Below are 21,647 nucleotides of genomic sequence, written 5' to 3' on the forward strand. Positions count from 1 at the left end.
GGGTCGGGGCTGAAAGTACTAGCAACAGCACGGCCCCCGATAGCTCCGGGGAAATACTCAGGGAGTCCGGTAATAATAGCTTCATTGAGAATTTGGAGGCAGTTTCACCAACACTTCGGGTTGGGGGCAGGGCCAAGGGAAATGCCGATACGGGGGAACCACAGATTTGAGCCAGGGAAGTGGGATGGAAATTTTCGGAAATGGGAGGAGAAGGGGATTAAGACACTAAAAGATTTGTTTCTTAGGGGTTGGTTTGCAGGATTGAAGGAGCTGGAAGCAAAGCATGGGCTGGAGCAGGGGGAAATGTTTAGATACATGAAGATTTGAGATTTTGCCAGAAAGGAGATACAGAGCTTCCCAGTGGAGCCGGCCTCCACGTTGCTGAAGGAGGTGCTGACGACAGGGGGACTGGAGAAGGGGGTAGTGTCAGCAGTTTACGGAGCTATTTTGGAAGGGGAGAAGGCACCACTGGAAGGGATCAAAGCAAAGTGGGAGGAAGAGTTGGAAGAGGATATGGAGGAGGGGTTCTGGTATGAGGTGCTCCGGAGAGTGAACGTCTCCACCTCGTGCGCGAGGTTGGGGCTGATACAGCTGAAGGTGGAATACAGAGCACAGCTCACGAGGGCGAGGTTGAGCTGATTCTTTGAAGGAGTAGAACATGTGTGTGAATGTTGCGGGGGAGGGGGGTGCTAATCATATTCATATGTTTTGGTCCTGTCCAAAGCTAGAGGATTACTGGAAGGAGGTTTTTAGGGTAATTTCTAAAGTGGTGCACGTGAAACTGGACCCGGGCCCCTGGGAGGCCATATTCGGGGTGTCGGACCAGCCAGGGTTGGAAACTGGTGCGGAGGCAGATGTTGTAGCCTTTGCCTTGTTGATCGCCCAAAGGCGGATCCTGATAGGTTAAAGAGCAACGTCTCCACCCTGTGCCCTGGTGTGGCGGGGGGACCTGTTGGAATTCTTGACTCTTGAGAAGGTTACATTTGAACTCGGGGGAAGGATGGAGGGGTTCTACAATTCATGGGCATTATTCATTGTGCACTTTCAATAACTGGATAACATCGAACATTAGTTGGGGCGGGTTGGCGGGAGGGGAGCTGTGTGTGTTATTGGTGACTATGGGTGATTCCTGATTCCTTTTGTCATTTGTTTATGTGAGCATGCGGGCTAATGCTTGGGGTTTGGTGGGAGGATGGGATTGTTGTTATTGATATGGGGATTGGCATATTTGTTGCTGATTATTGTTTATGTTGTTGGGTGTAAATTTGGGAGAAAATGTGAAAAAGGAGGAGAATAAAAATATTTTTTTTAAATGTGATCATGATGCCCTCCGAGGGGAGGGAGGCGGAGGTAGTAGTCGCTATGGATGCGGAAAATGCCTTCGACCGGCTGGAATGGAGTTATCTGTGGGAGGTCCTGGGACGGTTTGGGCAGGGCTTTATTGACTGGGTTTGGTTGCTGTAACAGGTACCAGTGACGAGTGTGCGGACGAATCGGCTGAGCTTGGACTACTTTAAATTGCACTGAGGGACAAGGCAAGGATGGCCTCTCTCCCCACTGTTGTCTGCCTTGGCCATAGAGCCATTGGCGATGGCGCTGAGAGCATCAAAGGACTGGAAAGGGCAAGTCCGGAGGTGGGGGGAGGGGGTGGAACAGGGAGTTTTCGATACTTGGGAATCCAGGTGGCACGGGGATGGGAGCAGAAATTTGACCCGGCTGGTTGAACAAAGGAAGGAGGACTTTCAGATGTGGGACATGCTCCGGTTGTGACTGGCGGGGAGGGTACAACCTGTAAAATTGACGGTCCTCCCGAGATCTGTTTGTTTTCCACTGCCTCCCTACTTAAAAATAAATAAAAAATAAATTGCTTATTGTCACGAGTAGGCTTCAAATGAAGTTACTGTGAAAAGCCCCTAGTCGCCACATTCCGGTGCCTGTCCGAGGAGGCTGGTACGGGACTTTACGGGACGGGAGGGTGTTCGGGACGGCTGGTACTTTAATACCAACTGCCTTTTTTAAGCGGGTGAATAGGGTGATCTCTGGTTTTGTGTGGGCGGGTAAATCCCTGCGAGTAAAGGAAGTGCTGCTGGAGTGAAGCTGGGGGGGGGGGGGGGGGGCTGGTGCTGACGAACTTTAGTAATTACTATTGGGCGGCAAATATAGCCATGATCAGGTAGTGGGGGAGGGGTCGGTGTGGGAGCGGGTAGAGGTGGCATCATGTAAAGGTACAAGTTTGGGGGCATTGGTAATGGCTCCTCTGCCATTCTCACCGGCTCGGTACTCCACAAGCCCGGTGATAGTAGTGGCCCTGAGAGTCTGAGGCAGTGGCGGAAGCATATGGGAGAGTCGGTTGGGGCTCCAATTTGTTGTAATCACCGGTTTGTCCCGAGGAGGCTAGATGAGTTTCGGAGGTGGCAGAGGGCAGGGATTGGGAGGTTGGGGGATCTATTTATTGATGGGAGCTTTCCATGTTTAGGGAATGGGTTTCAATATCTGCAGATAAGGCAGATAAGGCAGTTTGCGCGAAGGCAGATTGCAACCTTTCTGCTTCTACTGCCACAGGGGATACAGGACAAGATAGTTTCTAAAGCTGGGATGGGGGAGGTGATGGTTTTGGATATCTACAAAGAACTCATGAAGTGAGAGGAAACTTAGATAGGTGAGCTAAAGCATAAATGGGAAGATAAGCTGGGAGGGGAGGATTCTCTGAGCAGAGTCAACACGTCCTCATCATGTGCCAGGCTCAGCCTGATACAATTCAAGGTGGTCACACATGACGGTGGCACGGATGAGCAAGTTTTTTGGGATATGGACAAGTGTGTGAGGTGTGTAGGAGGGCCAGCAAACAATGTCCATATGTTTTGGGCATGCCCGAAGCTTAAAGGATTTTGGCACGGTTTTGCTGATGTCATGTCCACGGTACTAAACACAACGGTGGCGCCGAGTCCAGAGGTGGCGATTTTCGGAATGTCGGAAGATCCGGGAGTCCAGGGGGCGAGAGGCTGACGATTTGGCCTTTGCCTTCTTAGTAGTCCGCAGACGGATCTCATTAGCGTGGAGGGACTCGAAGCTCCCAAAATCAGGGGTTTGGGTTAAGTGACATGGCTGGGTTTCTCAGATTTGAGAAAATTATATTCACCCTGAGAGGATCGACGTTGGGGTTTGTCCGGAGGTGGCAGCTGTTTATCGACTTCTTCGGAGGAAACTAAACTGTCAGCAGATTCAATAAAGAGGGGGGGTTAGGGGCTAAGGGAGGGGGGAGTTAGGCTACTTTCTGTTTAGGGTAGGTGGGAACAATGGGAGATGGAGAGATGTGTTGCGCACTGAACTATGTGTACATTTGTATTTTTTTAATATAAACTTAGAGTACCCAATTCAGTTTTTCCAATTAAGGGGCAATTTAGCGTGGCCAATCCACCTATCCTGCACATCTTCTGGGTTGTGGGGGCGAAACCCACGCAAACATGGGGAGAATGTGCAAACTCCACACAGACAGTGACCCAGAGCTGGGATCACACCTGGGACCTCGGCGCCGTGAGGCAGCAGGGCTAACCCACTGTGCCACCGTGTTGCCATTTCATTTGTATTGTTTATTGTTATAAATCATAAATTCCTTAATAAAATGTTTTTTTTTAAAACAATGAAGGCAGCTCATTTTTGTTCTCAGAGGTCACGTATTTCAGCATCCAAGATCCTATTTCGGATGGCAAAATCAACTGTGACCACAAGGGTTGATGTCTGTCTTTAATTTCCTGTAGAAAGTGTATCCCCGTGCTTGTTCCTTCAGCTGTTCCTCCCCAGGACGGCAGGTCTCACTGAGAGCAGTGATGTCAAATTGGAGCCTTGATGACTCACGTGATACGATTGCAATTCTTCTTTCCAGATGGTCACTCTTGAGATTATCCATGAGTGTTCTTACATCAAAGTTGCCAAATTTAAAGTTTTCATTTACCTTGATGAGGAAGATGGTAATCCCAAAGAGTGTGGTTCCCCAGCTCGGAGAAAGTGCCTATATTCAGGCATCTTTTCTTGTTCTCTCCCATTTGGAGTGAGCAGAGGGCATCCTGAAAGGGATGGCTCAATCACAGGTGCTGCTGCCCAAAGGCAATTCGGTTCCAACACCAGTGACCTTCATGCATCTGCCATTTATGTGCAGATTTGTGACTAGGGGCTTCCAAGTTCTCACCTGTGCCCCCGTCACCAATTCTTCATGCCACATGACTTGCAAAATGGGCCCTGGTTGAAGCCTGTGGTTGACTTTATTTAGCATTGGGGACCTTCGAGCGCTGTCATTGTCCACACGTCCCCAAGGGGTTGGTGGTCAGATTTCAGTGATGTCGCGCCACGATGTCCAGAACCACCTTGCCCCGCAGCCTTCTTCCGTTTTTGTAGCCAGTGAAATGTACAATCTTCCTTCGCCTGTTTTTTCATTTGAGGACATTTTTGACAGACCTCGCCTGGCACCTCCCCCTCCCCTCTGACCTTGCCACATGTGTGGCCCTACCAGGAGCGAAGAGCTCCTGATAGCATTGCTCAAGGAATCATTGGAGCAGGAATCACATCAAGGTGGCGATCCATGGAGAAGATCTCAAAAACATTCAATATGGATCAAGAAAAGGCAGTTAAACACCTTTGGGCCTAACCTTTAAGGTGTATATTACATGCAGTTATACTGCTGTTAACTGAGTCAATTAGCTGAGTTGGAGCAGAATAAAACAGTCCGTCAGGTGACTCTGAGACTTTGGAAACTCCTGAAGATGATTGAATATGATTCTGACAGTTTATTTGGTGCAAATGTTTTTCAGGGGTAAAGGGGTATAGATTCATGGAACCTGCTAAAGTTTAAACAAAGCAGCCATTTTTACAGAGATAGACAAAAAACCATTTGTCACAAAGAGTCTGTGTTAGCGTTTGGCCATCATCCAAATTTTAATCCCAACTACCTGTCTTGATCATATATCCCTTTATTCCCCATTTTCTGCAACCACCCATCCAACCTATTCTTAAATGTTAGCATCATTCACTAAATCTGGTTATTGCGCGCAAACCGCAGACACACAATAAATCGCCTGTATGGAAAACAAATTTTCTCCTGCTCTTTGTCCTAATTTGTTTGTTTTTAATGTTAAATATACTCCCCACTTGTTCTTGATCCCTGAATGGAAGAAATTGCTTTCTATCTACTCTGTCCCAACTCTTTAGTTTATACTTCTCTATCAAATTATTCCTCAATCTCCTCTGTCACAATGAAAACTTGAGAACAGCCCCCATGTTCCAATTCTCACTTTCAACGGCAAAAGACAAATCTTGCTATGTTTGTTAGTCATCTTTGAAGGCCCCCCCCCCCCCCCCTCCGCCCGCCGCACCAACTATCCTAATTCACAAACGTACGTCTTTGAGAGATGAAATTCCCCATCAATAATTTTGGTAAAATAACAAGTGGGCGTGCAAAATGTAAAATATCTACTTTCACACTAACCTTTTTGATACTGTTATCCACAGGAATTTTACCCAGAGGACCTTTCCTTACCTGTCAATTGCTTTTTGCATTAAAAGTAGGTTGTGGGGGCTATAAGAAATTTAGGATTTCTCATTGCAGATAACTAGTACGTCTATAAAATGCTTTTCCTTGTCATAGAATGTGTATTTTGTTAGCAACAGGCTTGTGGGCAGAAAGATATTCTTTCTTTAATGTCTGTTGTCACCTTTGTTTATTGGGGGATGAAAGAGCAATTCAGAATTATGGCAGGAACTGAAAGCATGTTTCTTCCTCTTTTCCAACACACATAACCATTTAACTGGTATATGTGCTGACAATGCTGTTTCTTAGTAATGACTACCGATTATAATTCACAGTGATATGACCACAATCCTTGTGATATTATCCATCAGCTGTATTAAGTAGACTAGACATTGTAATTTTCTACAGCACCTACTTGTGGGTTGGCGGGAGGGGGTACAAATGGAATAACCTCCCACCCCACCAATTCCAATGAAACTACAAATATATCTTTCTACGGTATTTTTGGTGTCTTTAGACTTCTTGATGTTTTACGTTGGAAGAAAGCTGTGGCTCGCCCACTTCCCCAGGGATGATACTTGTCTGCAGACGCAACCCTAGAATAGAGAGAGGTGAAAGAAAGGAAGCCAGCAAATAAAATAAAATATTGCCTAATGCCGTCTGTAACAAAATTAATTAACAACAATAACACCTTGCATTTATATCGCACCTTGGATTGGATTGGATTTGTTTATTGTCACGTGTACCGAGGTACAGTGAAAAGTATTTTTCTGCAAGCAGCTCAACAGATAGAGATATAGATAGAGAAAGACAGCACAGAACTGGCCCTTCGGCCCACGATGTTGCGCCGAACATTTGTCCTAGGTTAATCATAGAATTTTGGACAATTTTTCATGGCCAATCCACCCATTCAGTACATGGAAAAGTGGATCTGTTGAGGAGAGCTTGCAGAGAGTCACCTCGCTCCGGCACCATCTTGCATCTTGCATTTTCCTTTCACGTAATAAAATATCCTATGGTGGATACAAGAGGATAATGGAATAGAATTTGACACCAAGGGCAGCACTGTGGCTCAGTGGCTAGAACTGCTGACTCATGGCGCCGAGGACCCGGGTTTGATCCCCGCCCTGGGTCACTGTCCGTGTGGAGTTTCCACATTCTCCCCATGTCTGCATGGGTCACAATCCAAAGATGTGCTGGGAGGTGGATTGGCCACACCAAATGGCCCCTTAATTAAAAAAAAAAGAATTGGGTACTCTAAATTTATTTTTAAAAATAATTTGAGGAAGAAAGTCAGAGAGATATAGGGAGGAATTCCAGACCTTAGGGCCTACTCAACTGAAAGCACCCCCTCTCCCTCACCAATTGTGGAATTATTATAATTGGGGATACGTGTTGTCAGAATTAGATGAGCGCAAATATCTTGGGAGGTTTGTTGGGCTAGGGAGGGGCAAGGCTGCAGAGATATTTGAAAATAAGGAAGAGAATTTAAAGTTAGTTGAGGTTGTTTGACTGTGAATCAGTGAGTGGTGAATCAATGAGTACAGAGGTGATGAGCGAGTGGGGGTTGGTGCAAAAGCATGTGCAGTTTTGAATGAGTTTAAGTTAACAGAGAGTAGAATGTGGGAGGCCAGCAAGGAGTGTTTTGGAAAGTTAGGTCTAGAGTAACAAAGGCTTGAATGAGGATTTCAACAGCAGATAAACTGAGGCAAGGTCGAATTTGGGCAATGTTATGGAGGTAATAATAGGTGGTCTTATTGATTAATAATGGTAACAATATGTGGTGATTGGTTTCAGAGAAGCATTGGCCTGTGAATTCTTTTACCCAGAATTCAGGGAAAATGGTACATTGTGTAACTAGGATAGGACATAGATCTAGATTTCTTGGGACAGTACCTGATGCACTTTCTCCTTGTATTAATTAATCTGTCCGTTCACAGTATTCCATTGGGTTTAGTGCGTTACTCTGGTCTTTATTAGTCTCAGTTACAGAATTGCTCATCCAGACGAGCAGGAGGATTCTGCTAGTGAATTCTTACAGGACTCCCTTAAAAATAAAATCGAGACTGTAGTTACTAGTGCCATCAGCTCAGATTTGCACTTGACTGCATATCAAGCGAGCATCAAGTGCACTGAGGGCCCGTCTAAGTGACGCTGATTAAAACATGAGGGTCCCCTGTGTCTGTGCAGCTGCCGTGCCGCTGGTGGCTCCTGCCACTCGAAACTCAAATAATTACATGAATCCCCAGTAGGATTGATGGGTTTCAGTAAGCACGTGGCACATCTGTTACGCTGTGCCTAATGAATTGTTCTGCAGGAAGAGGCTGCAGCTTGTCATCACATCTCCTTGTCCCTCAGGGGCTCTCTGCTTGTTTTCTAACTAATGTTATTTATAGTAATTGAATTCAGATTACTCTCCTGGGTCTTGTGAATACATTGATAGTTAAACACTTGTTGGTTTTGGCAAGATCCTGATTTAAGAAATTCTGATAAGGGTTTAATAGACCAAAGTGGAAATTGGCGTGATATGTCATGGCACAATTTTTGGATCGTACTGATCTTGAGTATTAAAATATTTTAAAAGCCAATCATGAATTTACCATTTTGGCTGGATCAAAACTGTTTATATGCAATTTTCAAGCAAATATTCGCATGCTCCACCTGCTGTCTTGACAGGATGTGGAGGCTGCAACATGGGAGAAATCACAAAGTTAAATCAAGACAACGCATTGAATCGGGTTATTGCAAAACTGCCTTTCATCTTATCCCAGATATTTTCGAAAATAGGAAAATTAGGATGCATTTGAAATCTGAACATTTTCATGAATGTTTGAAGAGAGCATTGTGTCATTCTGTACCAGTAGACACATCTGCAATGTTTTTTTAAAATTACTTGTGTATAGTTTACCAGTGCCGATCCTTTATTGATCTTTCTGAGCACAGCCACCTCTGTCATGTTGGTTAGTATAGCGTGCAAACTGGTATCGAGAAGACATATGGAGGAGACGGAGCATTACAAAAACGCAGATAAATGGTTCCCTTGCACCAGAAAAAACAATTGCCGTTTAAATTCAGTGTTGTCTCGAGCACAATTGTGAACAATAATTGGAGCATTTCAAGGAACACAATAGAGCCAGTGAAAGGGGGTCACCCACAAGGCCTTGTGGGTGTTTTCAAACCCATCTGGTCACCATTGTGACCTACAAAGAACTGTGATACTGCTGACCATCGTTACATCTCGCTCTCCCTTGCTAACTGGCACTGAGAGCAGCCACTAATGTTTCACCTGATGCTGAATTAAATCTGAACCAGAAGTCAACAAATTATTTATATAATGGAAGATACTTTCTTACAGAAAAGTCTCCTTTTTTTTAATTATTCGTTCGGGGGATGTGGGTGTCTCCAGCTGGGCCAGCAATTGTTGCCCATCCCTAATTGTCTTTGTAAATGAGTGGCTTGCCCAGCCATTTCAGAGGGCAGTTAAGAGTCAACCACATTGCTGTAGATCTGGAGTCACATGTAGGCCAGACCGGGTAAGGATGGCAGATTAGGGAACCAGATGGATTTTTAGAACAATCAACAATGGTTTCATGGTTATCAATAGAACCTTGAATTCCAGAATTTTATTGAATTTAAATTTCATCATCTGCCATTCGAACCCAGGTCCCCAGAGCATTAGCCTGGGTCTCTAGTCCAGGGTAATGCCACTCCTGACACTGCATGTCCCAGTGAGAGAGATTACAGCTCAGGAGAAGAGGAGGCTTACATGCTTATGACAAGAATTACACACTACAAAATGCCAGAGGTGCACAAATGAGTTCATTAGCTTCTTCTGTTCATCTGTATGGAATGACACCAAAGCTAGTGTCTTACATAAGGATAATACAGGCTGGCGTATGTTACAGAGGATAACACTTGCTGAGTGGTATTGTGTTTCGCAGAAGATAATATATAGCCTGGACTTTGTACAAGGCTAATATGTCAAGGAGTGAGATAGCATCATAAACCACAGGAAGAATCTGGAGTAGTTTATTTGTGCCATTTGAACTTCAAAAAGTGTCAACTTCTTGGAGCATGTTCAATAGTTTTTGAGGGGGTGTTCCACACTTGCAACATGCTGCCTCTATCATTCCACTGTGCCTCCTGCACCCTTCATATCCCAAAAGTGTGACTTTAATTCAGTATTATCTTTGGTTCGGAGGTACAATACAAGCAACAGAATTTGGTGAGTTGTCATTTTTGGCAGGTGTGGAATGAGAGGCTGATAATGGGCAGTGGAATGGGCATCTCGTGTCGAGTGTTGTTAATTGGACTTTATATTTCATCCTTCAGATTGTGTTGCAAATTGCTGGAAATGCATTTTAGTAATGGTGCAGCATTGTCAATATCAGATCTGTGACCTTGTAAACATGATGCCCAGTAGTCTAGCTCCTTAACGAATAAATCATAGACTCCCTACAGTGCAGGAGGAGGCCATTCGGCCCATCGAGTCTGTACCGACCCTCTGAAAGAGCACCCTACCTAGGCCCACTCCCCTGTCCTAGCCCCATAACCATGTAACCCCACCTAACCACATCTTTTGGACACTAAAGGACAACTTAGCATGGCCAATCCACCTAACCTGAACATCTTTGGACTGTGGGAGGAAACCAGAACACCAGGAGGAAACCCACGCAGACACGGGGAGAACGTGCAAACACCACATAGACAGTCACCCAAGGTCGGAATTGAACCTGGGTCCCTGACACTGAGGTAAAAGTGCTAACCCCTATGCCACCGTGCCACTCAATCAAAAGGTCGAAAACAAAACAACCAATGGAGGTAAATAGGCCGAATATGAGTCAAATTAGGAGCGGAAGAAAACTAAAGAGAGGGAAAAGGAGTGGATTAGTAGAGAGCGAGATGACGCAAAGGAAAGTTGAGAACTTTTTTTTTGAAGAACAGCCAAAAGAAGACAATATTGTACCCAGTTATGTTTGGGAATTGTTACGGATTTTGGTACTTGAAAATCTAATTGCATAGATATGTGAAATGTGCAAACATTCCGAATATGAAGTATAGAACCAGTGGCCCTGATTATCAGGTTCAAAAACAGTACTGCATTCAAGGCAACATGAATTTCTAGTTAATTTAGCTTCTACCACCCTGGTAGTCACATGATACAATGATGCTGTTGACAAATCATAGCAATGTATTTCAATCAAAATTAGTCTGGGAATTACATCAGGAAAACCCCAGTGGCTTTGAGAACCAAAAGCCTAAATTCATCTTGTTCTTTCCAAACACGCTACACAGACCATGTCATATCTCAAATCACACAAATCTTAAAATTATTTTCAGAAACAAATCCTCTAATTTGCATTCCAGAATGTTAAAACAACTTTGCTACCCGAAACTGAATGCCACCCAACACTAACCAGATTGGCAAGACTGCCAAACGATACTGCTAATTCAGATTTTTTTTTTAAATTGAAAACCTATAGGAACAATTTACTACCTGCTGGCATGAGACTCTACTGTTTTTTCAGTCCCTTTCTGGGCCTCCAAATTAGAGTGACATGCCAAGACCATGATATTAACAGGGTTCTTACAATATGAATTATCAGCTGTAAGTCCTTTTTTTTAAATTTAGTGTACCCAATTAATTTTTTCCAATTCGGGGGCAATTTAGCGTGTTCAATCCACCTACCCTGTACATTTTTTAGAATTTAGAATTTACAGTGCAGAAGGAGGCCATTCGGCCCATCGAGTCTGCACCGGCTCCTGGAAAGAGCACCCTACCCAAGGTTAACACCTCCACCCTATCCCCATAACCCAGTGGGGCCGAAACCCACGCAAACACTGGGAGAAAGTGCAAACTCCAAACGGACAGTGACCCAAAGCCGGGATCGAACCTGGGACCTTGGCGCCGTGAGACTGCAGTGTTAACCACTGCGCCACCGGGCTGCCCATCAGCTGTAAATCCTGACAAGATTCTTACTTTGTTATTCATTCAGTGGATGCAGGCATCTTTGTCACTGCCAGTATTTAAACCCATCCCTAATTGCCCTTGAGAATGTGGCAGTGAACTGTCTTCTTGAACCGCTGCAGTCCATGTGGTGTGGCTGTACCCACGGTACTGTTAGGCAGGGAGTTCCAGGATTTCGATCCATTTTAGGATTAATTTGCATTAACAATGTAAGACCAGCAATTCCATGAAAAGCGATTCATTTCAACGAAGCGCTCACAGCAAGGTTTCCATTTTCTCATTTTGCGAGGCTAATGGCAAGGCCACGCAAATCGTTCAGTGATGTGTGGAGAATTGGAACTCTTATTATATCTTTACTTCGCCACAAATTGCCGGATTACTTACAAACTAATAATGGTGAGTACCATTAATTTGCCATTATTATCTATTCTGTGAATTGCTCCCATGGTAAACGCCACACTCCTTTTACTGTGTGAGTATGTTAGAAACCAATGCAGGCATGTCTTGTTCTTGTTGTCTAAGTTTGACCTCCAGCAGTGGTCAATGAGCAGATTTTATGACTTTTAAGTCACCAGAATGCAAATTAAATGACAAAGAGGATCAACTATTTGCGAGGGATTTTATCTACTCTGCTTAACTTTCCTCCACAAGCATTTAACAGTTTGTCATATATAAAAAAAATCCTTTTTATTTTTCCGCAGAGAATCAGATTAGAAAAAGGAGAAGCTGATGGCTAAGAGGATTAACCGAGGAATGAATGTAGTTTGATCTGCAATGGGTTCATTAGGTCCCTGATTTCTTTTTGTGAATTTGTGTTTCTGGCTTCCTAATGAAGCTCTTTAGAAATAAATCACCTGTTTGAATGTCCATCAGCCTGCTAGGCATTATGAGATTGAGGAAATGCAGTGTTGTAATTTAGTGAAGTCCTCTCTTTGGTCAGTTTATATAATTTTTAGCTGATTTGCACTGTGATTTTCTGTAATAACTTTCCTTATATCTAAAATTATTCTTGCAAACACAGCACACAAATGGCTGTTTATGAATCATTCAGCCTTTTCTCTGCTCATATTGTAAATCTAGACATTTCAGCAATCTTAACAATTATATATGAGCAAAATTGTTTAATCTAGTTGTATTTTTAAACAGGGCACTGAACCATGACTGTATTAAGAGATTAATATATAAATTAATACATCTGAATACTGCATTTGTGTACATTTGATTGAGTACCCTAGATTGTCATCTTCTGTCATGGGGTGCTTAGGCATGCATGCAGCAAAATAAAAAAAGGATACTTTTGAATTTATAAAAAATAATGGAAGTGTAAAGTTTAAGAGTAAAGCTCCTTCCACTTTAAAAAAATAAATAAATTAGAGTACCCAATTCTTTTTTTTTTTTCCAATTAAAGGGCAATTTAGTGTGGCCAATCCACCTACGCTGCACATCTTTAGGTTGTGGAGGTGAGACTCACACAAACACGGAGAGAATGTGCAAACTCCACATGGATCGAACCCAGGTTCTTGACGTTGTGAGGCAGCGGTGCTAACCACTGCGCCACCGCTCCCCCCACTTTCTGCAGTGTGCTTTAACCTCATTGACACTTCTGCCAATTTAAGGCAACTTGCTTTGAACATGGGTATAGGAATCCATTAAATAATGTCAATGGTGATGTAGTTGCTAGCACTCTCGCCTCCGAGCCAGAAAGTTGTAGATTCAAGACCTACTCGAGAGATTTAAGCTCAAATATCTTAACTGACACTTTAATGCAGTATTGAAGGAGACTTTAAAAACAGAGATCCCAATCTCATCCGGATGAAAAAGGGTCCTGTGATGCTATTTTGAAGAACGTGAGTAAGGCACACCATCTGCATGCCTGACGCAATACTCCTTGGTGCTTCAACACAGCAACGGAGCCCCAGGAGGGCAGAGGAAACATGTCAAGGACATCCACAAAGCCTCCTTGAAAAAGTGTAACATCCCCATCGACAGCTGGGAATCCCTGGCCCAAGACCGCCTGAAGTGGAGGAAAAGCACCTGGGAAGGAGCTGAACACCACAAGTTTTATTGCCAAGGGAAGTAGGAAGCCAAGTGCCGACAGTGAAAGGAGCGCATGGCAGCCTGGACACCCCACCCACCTGCTCCTCCAAGCACCATCTGCCCAACCTGTAATCGAGACATAGTCACGCATTGGAATCATTTGAGAACTCATTTTTAGCGTGGAAGAAAGTCATCCTCAACTTCGAGGGATTGCCTAAGAAGAAGATGCTATTTTAATGAAGTTCGCATGTGGAGATGGCGGCGCTGGACTGGGGTGGGCACAGTAAGAAGTCTCACTACACCAGGTTAAAATCCAACAGGTTTATTTGAAATCACAAGCTTTCGGAGCGTTACTCTTTCTTCGGGTGATTTTAAAGAAGAGCAGTTATTATCCCAATGCCTTGGCCAATATAGTATTTATACCTCAATTAACTTCACTAAAATATTATTTATGGAGTTTGCACATCTTCTCCGTGTCTGAGTGTGTCTCACCCCCACAACCCCAAAAAATGTGCAGGATAGGTGGATAGGCCATGCTAAATTGCCCCTTAATTGGGAGGAAAAAAAGAATTGGGTACTCTTTAAAAAAAATTTTTTAAATAAAATTTTTTTTTTAAACTATACTGCAGGAGAACAGGATGCAGATTGGTTGGCAAGTCAATTGTAATAAGTTAAAGTATTGCTATGGGGAAAGCAATGGGGAAATAATATGGTCCCCAAGCTCCTGGGTGATCCTGAGCTTCCAATTTTCTGTTGTTTTAATCCTCCACCTTGCTCCCTCTTTGGGATTTCTGTCCTTGACCTGCTGTAGTTTTACTGCATAGCTAATGCAAGCTCAAGGAACAGCAGCTCATATTTCAACTGAGCACTTTACAGTCTTCTGGACTCAACATTGAGTTCAACAACTTTGGAATTTTATAAATGACCTGGAGGAGGGCGTAGAAGGATGGGTGAGTAAATTTGCAGATGACACTAAAGTCGGTGGAGTTGTGGACAGTGCGGAAGGATGTTACAAGTTACAGAGGGACATAGATAACCTGCAGAGCTGGGCAGAGAGGTGGCAAATGGAGTTTAATGCATAAAAATGTGAAGTGATTCATTTTGGAAGGAATAACAGGAAGACAGAGTACTGGGCTAATGGTAGGATTCTTGGTAGTGTGGATGAGCAGAGAGATCTCGGTGTCCGTGTACATAGATCCCTGAAAGTTGCCACCCAGGTTGAGAGGGTTGTTAAGAAGGTGTACGGTGTGTTAGCTTTTATTGGTAGAGGGATTGAATTTCGGAGCCATGAGACCCTGTTGCAGCTGTATAAAACTCTGGTGCGGCCGCATTTGGAATATTTCGTGCAATTCTGGTCGCCGCATTATAGGAAGGATGTGGAAGCATTGAAAAGGTGCAGAGGAGATTTACCAGGATGTCGCCTGGAATGGAGGGAAGATCTTATGAGGAAAGGCTGAGGGACTTGAGGCTGTTTTTGTTAGAGAGAAGAAGGTTAAGAGGTGACTTAATTGAGGCATACAAGATGATCAGAGGATTAGATAGGGTGGACAGTGTGAGCCTTTTTCCTCAGATGGTGATGTCTACCAGGAGAGTAGTATGGGCATGGAATGCCCTGCCTGCAACAGTAGTGGACTCGCCAACACTAAGGGCATTCAAATGGTCATAGGATAGACATATGGATGATAAGGGAATAGTGTAGATGGGCTTTAGAGTGGTTTCACAGGTCGGCGCAACATCGAGGGCTGATGGGCCTGTACTGCGCTGTAATGTTTTATGATAGTATCTTCCACCCCCATCTTTTTTTTGATGTTTTTTCTGTCTCATATCTTTTGCTTTCCTTGACAGCTGCTCTTCAAGATCCTGCTAGTCACTCTTGCTCTGGACACCTCTTTTGTTTATTTGCCTGTCAAATTATCGCTCTGTTTGGCCCTGCACTAAGAAACCTTTTGTCATTTAATCTCTCCTACCTACCACCCAGAGATATTCCCTTTTTGTTCCCAGGGGGCTTCCCAGCCTCCCCCTTTCACTTGCTCAAACTCTATTATTACTTTTTTTTTTAACAGTTCCCAGTTCTGAAACCTTAGCTTATTTGTTTTAATTAAAATGCTTAATTGTACCATTATTGTATTAGCCACTAGTTCCATTGTGGCAGTCCAACCCATCATATCCAGAAACGATTGCATGAATTGCTGTCAGTGAATGGTCAGCCATTTGCATTTTTAGTTCTAATTGTATTGTTTCCTAGTAATCTGCAATGGTTATGTAAATCCTTCACGATAAACACTTTCACCCATCAGTTGCATAGAGTCCATTGGGAGCGATTACAAACCCAAAACTTAAAAACCGGTGGAATGAAATTCACAGCATATAATTTTGTGAAAAAATACATTGAGAATGAATTTTGAATCTCATCTCCGGTTCCTGTTGCAGTTTATAATATATTGACATCACTGTTTTGTAATGCCGGCAAGCCATAAGGTGCCGAATAGCTTACTTATGTCCTCTATGATTCTAATCATTCCCAGCTAGCTGTACATAAGGCATCTGAACACCTTTTATTAGATGAAGATCTATAACTGAGCCTGAGGTATTCAGTGGTTCATCTATACGCTGACTGAACCCTGAATACTGTTCACTAATCACTCTTGTGTATTTGTTCTCTCTATGTTCTAAAATTACTGTTCTGCTATCAGTGAAAGCATTTGTTTCTAATAGAATTCAACAATGTAATCTTTGCTCTATTTTGAATTGAGGTGTTAAAATTAGCTGGAGTCCTGGAGACAGTTAAAACTGACAAGTAAAATATATACAACACAAGTATAAAATAAAATTATAACCATAGCTAATGACAAAAGATTAGCTACTTATCTCTTGGGGTAAGGGAAGAAATTAATTAAAACCTATTAGTTCATATATAGTTTATGAGTTTACTGAATCAGCCTGTAGTACTTTTTCAGGAAATTCACGGAGAAAACGTATTTGCATAAGTAAATTGAAATTAAAGGACTTGCCGGCTAATAATCATAGCATCATAAACCTTGCGGAGTGTTTAATGAATGAATCCAGACTGAAGACCCATTAATATGGACACCTTAGGAATTCACCAAGGGAGGCTGGCGTTGGAATAAAGAGGAGCAGGCCCGTGGGAAATCAGGCTTCACGTCTGCATTTTAAATATCGTTGTGAGGTATCAATAATTGTGTAATTGAATCCTGAACACAAACATCAGAATCAGGTGGCAAGGGAGAGGAAGGGGCTGACTTTTCTCTCCACTGTGCACACTCTGTGTGATCAGCCTAGAGAGAATGGGTTTTAAATCCATTAAGTAAAGATTACACACTATAGCATCTCAAAATGGCATTTTAACTACATATCCGCTACTGCCTTTTACTGCGTAGTTACTTAACCTGTTTTCTGCCAATGAAAAATTTGAATGCTACACAGGTACATAGCCATTATATTGCTCAAGATTCTACTTCAGATTTCTTTCCACTATGACCTTGAGTAGAATTATAGAATTGTAGCTAAGTATGTCACAAAATGGCAAGCTCCAAAGCTTCTTAGATATTGGGGGGGGGGGGGTTAATTCAATCTCCTCTTTGCCCATATTTTCTGCTATTCCATAAATCTTGATAAGAAAGTGTTAGGCAGTGTAGGCAATTGGCTTATCCACCATTGGGGTCAATGGCACTACATGATCGGCAAGCGCCAGTTGTGATTCATGCAGGGCAAGTTATTGGGATTGGATACTTCACTGCCATGCAAGGCACTTCACCCTCCCATGGCATTTGGGTAGCCTGGTGAGATCTGATCCAATGTACCCGGCTCTGGCAGTAAGGTGGAAGTGAAGGCCACTTGTTTGGGCGTCAGCTGCACCACTTCTCGAGCGTGCACTCATTTTCCAATTCATGCAACTGCTATTTTTGCAATAAACTATTATGTATCCGACCTCTTTCTGTGCCATAAAGCTCTGTGACTCCATTATACCTAAAAATTCCTACTGGAAGTACTGCGTTGTTCTTGCCTTCTTTGGTGTGACAATCGAATACTACAGTTTCATGTTTGTGATTTATGGCAATATTTGGACATCCATCAAATGCTCACTTCTAAATATTTATTCATAAATATAAATGAAATACACTGAATCTCAATAGTTTACAATCTTCTAATTATTTTCATTATTCTGTTTAATCCATAAACTGCCTGAATCCTTTAATAAATTACCAACTTGTAATCACTCATGGATAATCCTTATTCTCCACGTGATAACACAGTGCAATATACTTATCTTCTGTCACATTTACGTATTTAGCACATTCATAGTCAGAGCTAAGGAATAGCCTTGTGAGTGACTAGATGGAGTTCTTTAAGCCCCCCTTCAAGTTTAGTCAGCAAACTCTTCTCGACAATGTGAGTCCTTGTTTGGACTGCACCAAAGCTGCAGCCTGGGTGATCTTGGCAGCCCCACTGATGTTCAGTGGCCACGCAGAGGGCTTGGCCTGTCTGCAAATGGTTTTAAAGGGCTCAGCTTTGCCATGGGAGATCAATGCCAGGTGAATGAGCAGTGGGGTCTACGTTTAGAGTGTGGTTTCTGGTAGATGTTTTCTCCAGCCAGTCTTCCTACCTGAGGTCTTCGACTGTTAATCCTCGGCATGATGGGTTTAACCTTACAGATTGGTTTGAGGGAAGGGGTAATGCTTGTATGTTGAGGAGGTTCTTGAATAAGGGTGGGCTTGAGTTGAAGTAGATCTTCTCCAGTAGCTTGCCTCTTGCAATTAGCCTCCTGATCTTAGAGTGACAATGTTGCTCAGGACCGGTAGCTGGGGAGGTGATTTTTGTCAGAGTACCTGTGCTGATGCACATTGTTGAATTGCACATTTGATATGGGTAGATTAGTACCACACTAGTATTCTGCAGTTGAGAATCTGATGGCAAAAACAGAGGTCCTTCGGGTCTCAGCCTGTGATCCCCATGAGGTACCGGCCAATTTATCCAGGAGCTATTGCAGGGTTTATTTTTTCTCCATCATCGGAATCATCTTAAAGCCACATGACCTTGAAGTGACAGTACATTGGCGCAGGGACACATTGGACTTGAGCATGTGATGCTCACTGAATGAAGAGAGTGTTTATCTGTAGGGGAAGAGATGAAGCCCCATCTCTACTCCGCAGGCGCCGTGTCTTTGCACTGTGTTGTATTAGTGCCACAATGCTACTCAGTGTAGAGAGTTTAAAGTATCAATTGGAATATGATTGTACAGATTAACTTTCCCTCTCACCCTGCCTCTATGTAATCAACATAGGGCAGTATTCATGAACAAGTAGGCTAACGGTTTCTTTCTACATTGAAGCACATGGCTTCCACTCTGTTTCCCTTGGGAATTTGAATATTATGGATGCGTCCAGGTTGATGACTCCTGTGTTTTAGTGTGTCAAACTAATACTCCAGTGACTCTGCTTTGGATCTTTTTCCAGTTTGCAGAGCTATGCATTAATTAATAAAAATTTTCATAAATCTGCTCAAGTTAAATTTCGTTTTTGAAAAACAAGATTAATATTTAGTAATTATGCCTGTACCATTATATTTGTATTTGGAGATGAATATTCTATTAATTTAGGAAAACAGTTGAGTATTTGGGACTATTTAACCATCAGTAAATTGGTACTTAAACACTGGTTTAGCATGTTACACTCATCAAGCCTCCAATTTGTGCAGATTAAATACATTTGAATGTTTATTATTAAATCCAATGTTAGCATCATTCCTTCTAATGATCAGATGAGCTGGCTGTACGATGCTGTAAAATAACAGCTGGCTTGATGACAAGAGGCTTAGTAGCTGTTTAATTTTCTGTTGATTAAAATGTTTAATTGATGATATGCGAATTTCCATCACTGCCATACAAGACAATGCAGGATCTCATTAATCCTGCCATTTGCATGAGAAATGGAGCTTGCAGCGTCCCAGTAAAATGTTATAATTATGACTTACTTAATGCTTTCCCTCTTAGTTGAAATTGGCTAGTTGTTCTCCACTAGGGTCAATGGAAATTCCTGAACCCTTGAGGTAAAATGCCAGCTGTGCTCCAGGCCATTTCTCTTCCTTCAAATGGTGTAACATATCCACCACTGGCAACCATTCCTTCAGCCAGTATACCCCAAACTCCATCCTTTGGCATCTCCACCTTGTCACCTCCTAAGCCCACCTCCCTTTCGTCCTACTGCTTGGTCTTCCCTCTTACCTACTGCTTTCAAAAGGATTTTGAGATTTCTTATTATAGGATGTGTGCTGTATAATTGTCATTTGTGCCATTGATGCCATATCACCAAATTACTGGGGCCCTGATCCTGGCATTAAAAAGCCAACTCTTGTGTTATTGCCTACATGTGTCCCTGTTGTCTTCGTGTTGCTTCTATATGGCGGTCTGTTTGTTGTCTTCTTTCACTTCGGAAATGCTAATAATGGAATGCTAGGAGAGGAACCTCCTGTGGATTCAGCTGGAGGAGAGATCTGTTCAGGACCACAACCAGCATGTCAAAGGTGGCTTTTGCAGTGAAATTGTGGAGGTATAAAAACATTGTTTTATTTGAATAGCAAATACTTATGCTTGACTATGGACTGCTACATCTACGGAGGCCACAGAACCTGAGAGGACATTAGTGCTAGACGAATACATAATATCAGCTTTAACATAATGAGCAGATGTAACATCTAAGTGTGATGAGAATGATTTTTACCACTTTGACATCACCTGCCTCTGCCTCAGGTCAGCTCAAACTCTCACCTAGGCCTTTTATCCCTCCAGACCTTTCTGTTCCATTGCACTCCAGGCCAGCATCCTACATTCTTGTCCTGCCGCCCAGTGGGAATCACGCTGACTTTCCTACCTGTCACCAGACTTAGACTCCAGCATTGAAGATTCTGACCAACTCGTAAGATCTTCCGCAGGCAACATTGATGGTATGGCCTCAGTGCTTCCTGTACATTGACTGTGCTTCAGCCCCATACAGTAACAAAGGGATCATGACTGTCTGGTAGACCACGAGCCTGGTTTCAGTTTTGATGTCACAATCTTCAAACACACTCCCTCGGGTGGTCAAAGGTTGCACCAGCAAATTTCGGATAATGCTGGATTTCGTTGTCAATGTCAGCTTTCTATGAAAGATAACTTCCAAGGTGCTGGAAGTGTTCCACGTTTTCCAGGCACTCATCGTGAATCCTAATCAATGGGGCTAGGTCGGTGTGTGCATTTGGAGCTTGCTGATGGAAGACTTTGGACTTGTGAATGCTGAGTATTAGTCTCATCTTTTCAAATGCCTCAGTAAATACATCATGATTCTCTGGAGATCTGTTTCTGACACAGCACTTACTGCAGCATCATCAGTGTATTTGAGCACAATGACTGAGGTCAGAGTGGTCTTAGTTCTTGATTGGAGATGTCTGAAATCAAATAGCTTGCTATTTGTTCAATAAGTAAGCTGCACTCCAGCAGGGAGCTTGTCTCGAGTCAGACAGAGCATGGCAGCAAGGAAATTTTTATTTTAAAGAGTTGGTGCAATGTTACATCCTTGTTTGACTCCTGCTTTAACCTCTAAAAGGGCTGTAATGAATCCATTGTTGAAAATCACCGCTCATATATCTTCATGAAGCAGGCAAAGGATGGTAACACATTTTGGAGGACATCCAAACTTCAACAGACTTCAAGAATTTACAGAGTCAGCAGCCTTTAATCAAGAGATAAGGAGGGTCTGAATGAGGGTTTCAACAGCAGATGAGCTGCGATTGGGGCAAAGTTACGGAGGTGGAAATAGGCGATCCTAGTGATGTTGAAAATATGTAGTTAGGGCGATGCAGTGGTCCTGGCCCCGGGTCACATTCCATGTGGAATTTGCACATTCTCCCCGTGTCTGCGTGGGTCTCACCCCCAGAACCCACAGATGTGCAGGGTAGGTGGATTGACCATTGCCCCTTAATTGGAAAAAAAATTAATAAATAAAAATGTGTGGTTAGAAGCTCATCACAGGATTAAATATGACACGAAGGTTGTGAACAAAGTGGTTTAGTCTTAAACTCGAGTCTTTCCAATATTTAATTGGAGGAAATTTCTGCTCATCCAATACT

At 43.1% G+C, this 21,647-nt stretch overlaps 1 protein-coding gene across 2 annotated transcripts in view; it reads left to right on the forward strand.

Moving 5' to 3' along the window:
• The window catches only part of lin52 (lin-52 DREAM MuvB core complex component), a 66,949-nt gene that overhangs the window by 25,660 nt on the left and 19,642 nt on the right, over window positions 1-21,647 (forward strand). The window contains exon 5 of one of the 2 annotated variants that reach the window (XM_038774135.1): window positions 12,191-12,770. The exons of the other annotated variant lie outside the window; for it this stretch is intronic. Coding sequence (XP_038630063.1) covers window positions 12,191-12,192 — 2 coding nt within the window. The 3' untranslated portion in view covers window positions 12,193-12,770. Of the gene's footprint in view, window positions 1-12,190; window positions 12,771-21,647 lie in introns of those variants that run through there. 2 annotated transcript variants of the gene reach the window in all.

Source organism: Scyliorhinus canicula, chromosome 2, assembly GCF_902713615.1.
Source record: "Scyliorhinus canicula chromosome 2, sScyCan1.1, whole genome shotgun sequence".
Lineage (NCBI taxonomy): Eukaryota > Metazoa > Chordata > Chondrichthyes > Carcharhiniformes > Scyliorhinidae > Scyliorhinus > Scyliorhinus canicula.